Raw genomic sequence first — 12,409 nt, forward strand, 5'->3', positions numbered from 1 at the left:
GCTGAGCAGAAGTGTTGCAAATTAATGACTTTTACTTGAAGTCATTCCTTTATTTTTTTTGAGTGAGGCCAAAATTTGTGCTTTTACCTTTGCTTGCATAACTTGACAAACTGAAGGAATTCAGTGCATTACATGGGGCTGCAGGTGAAATGGGGAGAATTGTTGCTATTTTGGGTCAAGACCCTGTGAAAACAATGGGTAGATGGAACTAGGATGGGGAGGAAAATAGCTAGTAGGGTTATATAAAAAGAAACAAAAATAGGACTGGAGCAAGACAGGAGAAATAAGGATTACCTGTAATTGGAAATTTCAGTGTTTATACCATTGCAGAATATCAAGTATTGGTTTTCTAGTTTACATTGCTTTTACCCTATCAGTAGAGAAGGCCCAAGGCACTTTATCTGCCTTTCATCTGTCCCTGAATGGTTTCTATTATCAATTTACTTGCTAGTCAGATTCCAGCCCTTGCGCCTTTGTGTCCCAGTCATCACCCTCCAGCCACTGTCTCCACCTTCATACTCCGCTTCCCCCACTTGTTTGCACCTTCATACTCTCCTTAAGACGTACAAAAAAGCTGGATGAACTCAGCAGGTCGGGCAGCATCCATTGAAAGAAGCAGTCAACGTTTCGGTTTGAAACCCTTCGTCAGGACTAAAGAAGGATGGGGCATGGGCCCTATAAAGAAGGTGGGGAGGGGGTGGAAAACCAATTAGAGGAAAGATCAAGGGGTGGGGGAGGGGATAGACAGGAGAGGTGAAGAAGGAATCTAAGGGGAAAGCACTATGGGTAGTAGAAGAAGGCAGAGCCATGAAAGGTGATAGGCAGCTAGAAGAGGAGACAGAGTAGAGGTGGGATGGGGAAGGGAGAGGGAAGGAATTACCAGAAGTTGGAGAATTTGATGTTCATATCCTTTCCCTTCCCCATCCCACCTCTACTCTGTCTCCTCTTTCAGCTGCCTATCACCTTTCATGGCTCTGCCTTCTTCTACTACCCATAGTGCTTTACCCTTAGATTCCTTCTTCACCTCTCTTGCCTTTCCCCTCCCGCACCCCTTGATCTTTCCTCTGATGGGTTTTCCACCCTCTCCCCACCTTCTTTATAGGGCTCCTGCCCCCCCCCTTCTTTAGTCCTGATGAAGGGTTTCAACCCGAAACGTTGACTGCTTCTTTCAACGGATGCTGCCCGACCTGTTGAGTTCATCCAGCATTTTTGTACGTCTTGATTTGACCACAGCATCTGGAGTGCACTTTGTGTTTACTGTTCATACTCTCCTTCCCCCATCTGGCTCTCTCCTTGTCTGCGTCCACCTAATATTCAGCTGTCTCCTTCTCCCAAGTCCACCACTCCTTGTTCCCAAGCAAGTTCCCTCTGCCCATTATCCTTCACTCTTCCTTGGTCCACTGTCACCTGTCTCATCTGTCCTTTTCTCCTCTTTATACCAGGTATCTTCCCTGTCCACTCTGTCAACTGAAATGCTGACAATTCCTTTCTGCTGCAAGAACTGTGACTTCCCCGAGCAGTTATCTTTTTGCTCCAGTTTCCAGTATTTGCAGATTCTTTGGTCACACTCAGTTAACTTCATGTTTACCTCTTTGTTTAGTATTCCTCAATGGTGGATGGCTATTACTGAGACTACAACCCTCTGCTGCTTTTCTCCCCAATTCTGTGCATTGGAGCCTCCATATTAGGGGGTGAAACAACCATTCAGAATGTTCTCAACTGTACGTCTATAGAAATTTGCGAATTTTTTTTTCCTCTAGCAGCCATATCCTTGTAAATTTTGTGTAAATGTATGGTCCTTTAGAAACAAAAATGTGAATGGCTGTCAATTCTGGAATAAAATACATGGTTACATGGCCCATTTTTCCCGTTAATGTCTCTTAAGGGGAATTTCAGAATCAGAATTAGAAGCAGATTTATTATCACCGGCATGTATCATGAAATTTATTAACTTAGCAGCAGCAGTTCCATGCAATACGTAATATAGAAGAAAAAAAAGTAAAAATAAATAAGTAAATGAATTACAGCATATGTATATTGAATAGATTAAAAATCTTACAAAAACAGAAATAATATATATTTAAAAAGTGAGGTAGCGTTCCTGGGTTCAATGTTCATTGAGGAATCGAATGGTGGGGGGAAGAATCTGTTCCTGAATCGCTGAGTGTGTGCCTTCAGGCTTCTGTACCTCCTACCTTATGGTAACAGTGAAAAAAGGGCATCCCTGGGTGCTGGAGGTCCTTAATAATGGACACTGCTTTTCTGAAACACCACTCCTTGACAATCTCCTGGGTACTTTGTAGACTAGTACCCAAAATGGAGTCGACTAAATTTACGACCCTCTGCAGCAGCTTTCGGTTCTATGCAGTAGCCCCCCCTGCTTCCTCCCCCCCCCCCCCCCGCACCCCCATACCAAACGGTGACACAGCCTGTCAGAATGCTCTTCACGGTACATCTACAGAAGTTGTTGAGTTTTTGGTGTGTTACGTATCCCGTAACTGGATCACTTACCAGCAAAGATAGAGAGGTCCGTTGAAGTCTGATGGCACTATTTTCAAAAGTTTTTTATTTATAAAGGGGCACAAAAGTAAGGTTAATACAAACATTCAGATAATATACGTCGTCAATACTCAATCTAAAGCGCGGGTATAGTAATAATCATCATTAAGAAATCGTTCTATCGTTTGTCTAGGGGATAATATTTTGTCTGCTGGAAATATAAAAGTCACTCAGAAGTCTGCAGGCTTCAGCCTTTTGGGAACCGCTGGGTTTCACGTGTTGGAGAGAGAGAGAGATTGGTGAGAAAAGGAAAACTTGCCCGGGTCTTTATGAAGCAAATCCGTTGAATCAGGGGAGCGGGCTTCCCCGTTGTTAGTTAAAAGCGGTTTTCCGTGATTCCAGCCACAGACTCCAGGCCCGGAATCTAATGCATGTTGCTTCCTTCAAAATGGCTTCCTGCTACGACGGGATCGCTATCATGTCTTCTTGGTGTGTCTGAAGTGGTTGTCCCTCCCAGACCCTCCTTTATAAATCCTCACGGGGTCTCCGATGTCAATCAGGTTGGGATGATGCAATCTCTCTCTCAACCAACCCACTTTGCCCGAGGGCTTTACACGTGGTCTCCATTGGACAATAGTCAATGTCGCCTTATTTTGCATCCCGGTGGAACGCGGTATTCGGCACGTCTCTCTCTCCCACTTCCTGGGTCTACTGACCCCCCGTCCCCCCCTCAACTAGTGCTCTTGCGATTCTCACAAAGGAGGGGGCTGGGATCATAACAGGTGACATACCAAATCTCTTCAAACTTCTAATGAAGTGTAGTCACTATTTTGTCGCCTTTATGACTGCATCAATATGTCAGGACCAGGTTAGGTCCTCGGAGATCTTGACAAGCAGGAACTTAAAACTGCTCACTCTCTCCACTTCTGATCCCTCTATGAGGACTGGTATGTGTTCCTTCACCTTACCCTTCCTGAAGTCCACAATCAGCTCTTTCGGCTTACTGATGTTGAGAGCCAGATTATTGCTGAGACACCACTCCACTAGTTGGCATATCTCACTCCTGTACACCCTCTCGATCCCATCTATGATTCTACCAACAATGGTTGTATTATCAGCAAATTTATAGATGGTATTTGAGCTATGCCTAGCCACGCAGTCATGGGTATAGAGAGAGTAGAGCAGTGGGCTAAGCACACACCCCTGAGGTGCACCAGTGTTGATCATCAGCAAGAAGGAGATGTTATCACTAGTCCACACAGATTGTGGTCTTCCAGTTAGGAAGTTGAGGATCCAATTGCAGAAGGAGGTACAGAGGCTCAGGTTCTGTAACTTATCAATCAGGATTGTGGGAATGATGGTATTAAATGCTGAGCTATAGTCGATAAATAGCATCCTGACATAGGTGTTAGTGTTATCCAGGTGGTCAAGGCCATGTGAAGAGCCATTAAGATTGTGCCTGGAGTTGGCCTATTGTGGCGATAGGCAAATTGCAAAAGGTCCAGGTCCTTGCTAAGGCAGGAGTTCAGTCTAGCCATGACCAATCTCTCAAAGTTTCATTACTGTAAGTGTGAGTGCTATTGGGCAATTGTCAATAAGGCAGCTCACACTATTGACAAAGCAATACTAAACTCTGTTACAAATGGACTATACACTGGTTGTATAACAAGTCTTACAGCATGGAAACAGGCCATTCAGCCCAACTTGTCCATACCAACTGTTACCCTGAGAGCCAGTCTCATAGTCATTCTATTGTATAGAACCCGCAAAGAGGGTGTTTCCTTTCATGAGTATTGTTATTAGAGTTAAGTATATGTTCTTTTGCACACAAGTTGCAAAGCAAATTATATGTTTGTAAATAATTATTTTCTTCAACTACAACTCATTATTTTCCATGATAGATGATAAGTGGTTACACTGCAATTACCGATTCAGTCCTGTAAAACACCAATAATCCAGCATGCTAGGGAATTTAGATTTGCAGATTATCCAGTCTCCTGTGTGTTATTCCTGCTTCCACCCCAATACAATTTTAAATCACCTTTTTTTCTGGATGTTAGACAGTATTTTCACATAAATTTTCAGTTGAATTCAGTGAATTTTAATGGAGTGGGAGAAGCTGGATCCAGATGAGTTGAATGGGAACTGGGCTTCTTTAAGTCAGAAGGGAGTGCAACCAGGGCCTTTTGAATTACGGAGAATACAGAAACTGAGACACTGGCAAACCCAAAGAGAGCACAACATGCTTTACCTTGTGAGGCAGGTGTCAAACCATTGGGACTTCCAAATTGTTGGATAGTGTTTTATCAGATTTTAGTTGAATGGATTCCATTGTCATAAACAGGGCTCACTGACCTGGAGATGGCAAACTGGCAAATTAAGCTTAGTTTGTTTGTCTCCTTTGTAGAGTTTTTGGAAGAATTTGCTCATTATTATAAAGGGTTTTAGAGAGTTGTTCAAAATCCTTAAAAAGAAGATCTTGTTGAAACAAGTTATGCTGAAGTGGTGGGAAGCATTTTTTCAGATGCATTGTGAGATTAAAACTCCAGTGGTCTGAAGACAAGATATTTCAAGAGTAAATAATATTCATGGAGTTCTGTCTCAGTATCAGAAAAAAAAATTTCATGTTACACTGCATAATAATCTCATTTCTCAAATCCACTGTCCTTGTGACTAACCCCAGAGGAGACAATAACATTCCATTGGTGTTTGTGTTTTGAACATACAAATCTGAAGCAGCTTTAAGAAGTCTTTGTCCCTTAGCAACACACCAGCAAGGCAGGCAACATCAGCGGAGTGAAATAAGCAAGTTGACATTTCAGGCCAAGACCCTTCATCAGGACCATAGAAGCTGTCTGATATGCTGAGTTCCTCCATTATTTTGTGTGTGTTGCTCAAGATTTTCAGCATCTGCAGAATCTCTTGTGCAGTATTTATATTCTGTCCCGTTAAGATTAATCCAACATTAATAAGATCAAGATAACTCACACCAATGCATTTTTCCCATTAGTATTCTTATCTCTATTCAGACAGAATCAGCATTCTGCTTCTTAGATCTTGTCACATTAGGACCTCAATCTTTTATGCCCTTTGCGTTCTGTGCTCCACTCATACTTTCCTCTTCTGTATCTTTTTCTTTGTTCTCTGCATTGATTCTTTGTCTGCATGGATTCTCATCTCTTTGCTGTATTAGTTTAACCCTACAGAACAGCACTAGCGAGCAATCCTCATAGGACGTTGATCCTGATCCTGCCCTTGAGTAAGACAATCCAGTTATACTGGTCCCCACCCCCCTAGATCTGCTTCCAATACCCCAGAATCTGAAACCTTCTCTCCTTTACCACCACTAAGCCCTATATTTATGCTATTTTGGTATTCCTACTCTGGTGCAGATAGCAATCCTGAGATTATTACCTTTGAGGACTTACTTTTTTGCTTGTATCCTAGCTCCCTAAATTTGGATTGTAGGCCATCATCCTACTTTTTTTGTCCTATATCTTCAGTACCTGCAGTACATGCACCACACCAACTGGCTGTTCACCTCCCTTTGTAGAATGCCCTGCAGCTGCTCCAAGACATCCCTGACCTAGTACACAGGGCAATAGTAAACCGATCTAAAATCCATTTCAAGTCCCAGCATCAACATTGCTAAGAGCTCTGTCTTGAATGTACTCAGCAGCTGAGCTCTTTTATGGAAGTCTTTGGCCACAGCATCTGAGTTCCAAAAACATTACTTTCTGGGTGAAAAAATGTCTTGTTTCTGTCCTAACTGGCCAAAACCCTCTACAGAGGGTTGTACATAACCCATTCAGAAGAAACATCACCTATCTATACTTCTCTCTGACAGAGTATGGATCCAGTATAATCAATGGCTTCACCCAGAAGGTACAAAAACCTGAAAAAGCATGTACCGGAAGATTCAATTTCGGCCTCTACCCACACTGTTCTAAGACTATGGTTCCTTAATGACCTCTCAATGTACATTGTTATGCATCTTATTATCCAGCTGCATTGCACTTTCTCTGTTACACTTTATTCCGCATTTTGTTAAGTTTTTCCTACACTACCAACGTGCAATGCATAATGAACTAATCTGTATGCACATTATGCAAGGTGAACTTTACAGATGTCCGGGCCCTTAAGGCAGCAAAGCTGCCACAAAACATGATGCTCCTTCCGTGCTTCACGGTTGAGATGAGGTTTTGGTGTTGGTGTGTTGTGCCCCTTTTCCACTAAACATCGTGTTGTGTATTTCTTCCAAAAAGTTTAACTTTTGTCTCATCTGTCCACAGAGCATTGTCCCAGAAGCATTGTGGAACATCCAGGTGGTCCTTTGCAAACTTGAGACGTGCAGCAATGTTTTTTTTTAAGAGAGCAGTGGTTTCAGCTGTGATGTCCTTCCATGAACACCATTCTTGTTCAGTGTTTTTCTTATAGTGGATACATGGACAGAGACTTTAGCAAGTTCTAGAGATTTCTGCAGGTCTTTTGCTGTTACCCTTGGGTTCTTTTTCACCTCGTTCAGCATTGTATGTTATGCTCTTGGTGTGCCCACTCCTAGGGAGAGTAACAACCGTGCTGAATTTCCTCCATTTGTAGACAGTTTCTCATACTGTGGACTGATGAATGCTCAAGTCTTTAGAAATGCTTTTGTTGCCTTTTCCAGCTTCTTGCATTTCTGCAGTTCTTCTTCGAAAAAATTTTTGTTCGAGGCATGGTGCACATAAGCAGATTGTTCTAGAAAGAGCAGTCATCTGGTTTTGGGTCTTTTTTTTATAGGGAAGGCGCCTCTACAGTCCATACCTCCAATCTCATCTTATTGAGTGGAACACCAAACTTTTGTAGAAGGCATTACTACCCCAGAGGTTCCAATACTGCTTTGAACCTACACTGTGATTGTTTAAATGGTGTACTCAATAACTTGGTATTGACGAGAAGTATGATTGTATGTTATTAGTTTAGGCACATTGTTTATCTATTGTTGTGATTGGGATGAAGATCAGACCATGTTTTATGAGTAATTAATGCAGAAAACCAGGTAATCACAAAGGGATCTCAAACGTTTCCTTGTCACTGTATGTTAGTTGGAACCAGTAAGCTTTTGTCTTCCCACTTGCTAGTTCTACTTCTACATTGGTTTTTTTCTAGGGAGATTTGATTTAGAGAAATTTGGGTACAAGGGTACAAAGGCTGCTTTTTTTTGCCTGACAATTTAATGAACACCAGAAATTCTGCAAATGCTGGAAATCCAAAGCAAGTCTCTCAAAATGCTGAAGGAACTCAGCAGGTCAGGCGGCAGGAACGCAGCAGGTCAGGCAGCATCTATAGAAATAAATAGATGGTCAACATTTGATCTAATTTTTCTACTGACATGTGTGACCTTGCATTTTTTTCCCCAAGTTGTACCCTATTTGTCAAGTTCTCACTCATTCACTGGCATATCTATATCCCCTTGAACCACACTTCATACGGTACAAAACTATCGATGCTGCCACCTTCAAATTGTAATCCTTCAAGACCGCCATGCTGACCTCTTGTTCGTTGCTGAATTTTGTCACTCTGAGGATTTACACACTTCTGCCCTCTGCTGTTCCACCATTAAGATATTTTAACTTACTACCTTGATCGTCTGCTGTAACATCTCCTTATGTGACTTAGAAACAAATTGCACTTTCCATGGTTCTTATGAAGTGCTTTGGGATCCTTTTTGTATTTCAAAAAGCACAGCATAAATGCATGTTTTGGATTGTAGGGTTCTAGATGCGATCTAGAAGCCGGCCCTTTAGTTCCACTGAGTCCGTGCCAATTGTTAACCCTTGACTAACACTGACCCTACATTATTTTTTATGTTCAGATGTACAGCATGATAACAGATCCTTCCGGCTCAACAGGCCAGACTTTCCAATTACACTGGTGACCAATTAAAAAACAAATGCATGCACCTTTGGAACGTGGGAGGGAACCGGAGCACCAAGTGGGAGATCCATGCAGTCACAGGGAAAAGGTACAAACTCCTTATGGAAAGCGGTGGGAATTTAACCCAGATCACTGGTGCTGTAATAGCATAATGCCAACCACAATGCTAGCACACTACTCCTTGACCCTTTTTAATTCACCCCATGTTCTTATCAATTTCCCTCGGTTTCTACACAGTCTGAGGCAGTTTACATTGGCCATTAATCTCCTTGTCCACATGTCTATGAGAGGAAGCCAGAATACTTGAGGAAACCCATTTGATGACAACGTCCAAGTTCAGGATTGAACAAAGGTCTTTGGCTCCTCAATGCTGCTCTATACCAATCAACCCCCCCCTGCTCCTGCTAGACATCAGCACAGCATGATTCCAACAGCAGTGCACTGGACAAAACGCAAGAAATCTTTCTCCATCAGTGATCTTGAAGGTAGTAGTATGGCCCTCCACAGCAATCCCAATGCAGTACGGACCAGGAAACAAACCTGCTTTGTATTGAACAATTCGGTCTTAATTAAGACAGCCGGATGTGTGAAAAAACCCTTTCATCTCATTTTTCGAAGGCTCACCCAAATATGTCTGGCTGGTTTATTACACTTCACTACTGAATTCTGATACCAAATGTGAATCTTAGTTTAATTACGTACACTGATACTTTTCTTTTAATTAAGTGCAATCGTGAACAATAGACAGATCAGAAATGCTGATCAAGTCAACTAGTTCCCAAAGAGAACTCTGATAGGCCAGTCAGATGGTTCACTGCTGCTCAGCGATAGAACACAAAAACCATATGTACACTAAGAAACATTAAAAAATAGTAGAAATACTGGGATCATGAAGAAGTCTGCTGCAGAGGGACATTTATACACATGCTGTCCTCCCTAATTCAATGAGATTGAAGGATAAGGTTGCAGTGTGACAAAATGTGGCAGGAGCACTTGGAACTAAAAACTAGTCTCTACTGGAACATTATTTCCTTATTTGGATCACTGGATTTGGCTATCTACTAGTTTCTTTATTTGAGATTGATGGTCAGTAATTGAGAGACGAGTGTCTTTCTGATCCGCAGAATGCTGCCGAGCCTGTCTCTGGAGAACACAATATGCAATACACACAAAATGCTGGTGGAACACAGCAGGCCAGGCAGCAGCTATCGGAAGAAGCACTGTCAACGTTTCGAGACGAGACCCTTCGTCAGGACTAACTGAAAGGAAAGATAGTAAGAGATTTGAAAGTAGGAGGGGAAGGGGAAAATGCAAAATGATAGGAGAAGACCGGAGGGGATGGGGTGAAGCTAAGAGCTGGAAATGTGATTGGCAAAAGGGATACAGAGTTGGAGAAGGGAAAGGATCGTGGGACGGGAGGCCTAGGGAGAAAGAAAGAGGGAGGGGAGCACCAGACGGAGATGGAGAACAGGCAGGGTGATGGGCAAAGAGAGGGAGAAAAAAAAGGGAGGGGGGAAAATTAAATATATCAGGGATGGGGTAAGAAGGAGAGGTGGGGCATTAACGGAAGTTAGAGAAGTCAATGTTCATGCCATCAGGTTGGAGGCTACCCAGCTGGTATATAAGGTGTTGTTCCTCCAACCTGAGTATGGCTTCATCTTGACAGTAGAAGAGGCCATGGATAGACATATCAGAATGGGAATGGAACGTGGAATTAAAATGTGTGGCCACTGGGAGATCCTGCTTTCTCTGGCGGACAGAGCCTAGGTGTTCAGCGAAAAGGTCTCCCAGTCCAGCATCTGCAGATTTCCTCATGTTTACAATATACAATACTTGCTTTAAGTGTACAGATATGCTTAATGTATTCAGAATTGCTTCATATGTGCTCCCTGCAAATCTATTGTGTTCTGGAGAGACAGCCCTCAAGCGCCTCAGTAGTGCAGCAGGTAGCATGACACTTACATCGTGGGGTACCAGAGTCTGGAGCTCGATTCCATTTGGAAAGAGTTTGTACGTCAGTCTGTCTGACTTTCCTTTGGGTGCTCTGGTTACTTCCACAGTCCAACGACGTACCGATTAGTAGGTTAATTGGTCATTGTAAATAGTCCCATGATTCGACTGGTGTTAAATAGGTCGGTTGCTGGGTGGAGTGGCTTGTTGGGCCGGAAGGGCCTGTTCCACGCTTTATCTCTAGATAATGAAAGAAGCAATCATGCCTGTGCAATACAAACCCGAGCACCATTTGACCGTTAGCACATTGGTTGCCAGGGCTGTTCGATTGTTTGTGGGCAGCAGCTTCCATTCATCCAGACTTGTACTGGTTTGATGGTGTTGTCACTCCAAATCATCCAAATCATCCAAATGAAGTTGTTTGTCTCTTGAACTGTTTTGTGTTTTGGAATTGAAGGCACTGAATAAATGCTGAATCTATAATATGCAGTTGTTCATACTCATTGTTTACACTTAAAACTGTGACCATCTTACAATCTGTGAAAAGAACTGATTTAGCGATTTGTTACCTCCTTCTGTGGTATGGGTTTTGGACCATATCTCCCAAGTTTTCAGTACTTAACAGTCATAAATAGCAACCGAAAAAAATGCTGAAGTATTTTCATCAATTTTAAGTCAAAAGGGTAAATTAAAATTTGTATTTATCTCTTAACAGGTATCTCCACTTCAATCAAATAGAAACTTTAGAACCAGAATCCTTCAGTGATCTTCCAAAGCTTGAAAGGCTGTGAGTGCCTCTAATTCCTATTGTATTTAGTAGGTTAAGTTTGGGGAGCCAGAAATCCTTGCTTTAAAAAATGAGGCGAGAGATGCACATCTTTAAGTTCGACTTTTACATTTATTGTTGGCTGGGAGCATTTGAAGAGCAGCTGCAGCAGTTCCAACACTGGTATTACTCCTTGTTAATTCAAGTTTACTTCCAACTTCACATTGATGCTCTCTCTATCCCTATTCTGTTCCTACTTCTGTCACAGTCTGTTGAGTCTCGATGAAGTGGGGTAATTCTTGATACATGAGTCACAGTCATATACTGGCAAAGAAGTGCTTGTATATAAATGAGAATGTGAAAATCGTCACTGCCAATACTATTGAAACAAAATGCATTTAACCCTCTTTAATAAAATCAAACCTTTATTGCATTGTTTAAGCAACTAAGACTGAAGCATTAAGTTGCCTGTCACTGTAAAACATTGGTTAAAATACTGAAATTTTATTTTGTATCCAAGGGATTCAGTGATTTAATCAAGAATGCTGTCCCATCAAATAAGCCCGTGTAATGGCACTGTAGATTAATTTGATACATTGAGGGATAAACGGTGTTACTTCAACCACATCTATGAAGTGTCACACTACCAAAACCCTGCAGCATAAACAGGGTTTGCACAAATTAGATGTGAACCGATTTTATCATTGTGGCAAGGACAACAATTCTTTGAAACTTCACCGAGAGGAGTGGGAAGTTGCTTTCATGTTTCTTGCCATCTGAGACTGAGTTCTTGTTGCGGACTGTTTTGCCTTCACATTGCTGTCCAGCAAAGAAATATGTTTGCCAATATTGAGGGCCTGTGTGCCCAAGCTTCAGGCTTACTGCAAATTGCAATACCTTTACCATTTAATCGAACCATTATTTAATGTATTGCATTGTCAGATTATGCTGCCAGGTAAATTTTGACAAGACATTTGCTTTCTATAGCATTGTTTTGGAGGGAGTTCATGGTACATATTCTACTCCTCACAAAGATTCATCTGTTCAAGCCATTTCCTAGCAATAAAATCATTGGCAAGTGTCTGATATCCAGCTGGTTTTCAGATATTAACCAATTAGCATGAATCACAATATTCAAATTAGTTTTCTTGGAAAGTGGATCTATCAATGCGAGTATGTAATTTCTGTTAAAGTCAGGTTGACATACAAATGTGGATACAACTGATGGAATTTACCTCCATCTTCTTGGCAACTGAGGAAAAGAGTGTTTGAAGACCA

General features: G+C 41.9%; 1 protein-coding gene across 3 annotated transcripts in view; it reads left to right on the top strand.

Moving 5' to 3' along the window:
• LOC132400715 (peroxidasin homolog) overlaps nt 1-12,409 on the top strand; it is a 243,350-nt gene that overhangs the window by 164,178 nt on the left and 66,763 nt on the right. For all 3 annotated transcript variants that reach the window (XM_059981996.1, XM_059981994.1, XM_059981995.1), the window contains one exon: nt 11,081-11,152. In XM_059981996.1, the coding sequence (XP_059837979.1) occupies nt 11,081-11,152 (72 nt within the window). The remainder of the gene's footprint in view (nt 1-11,080; nt 11,153-12,409) is intronic.

Source organism: Hypanus sabinus, chromosome 10 (assembly GCF_030144855.1).
Source record: "Hypanus sabinus isolate sHypSab1 chromosome 10, sHypSab1.hap1, whole genome shotgun sequence".
Lineage (NCBI taxonomy): Eukaryota > Metazoa > Chordata > Chondrichthyes > Myliobatiformes > Dasyatidae > Hypanus > Hypanus sabinus.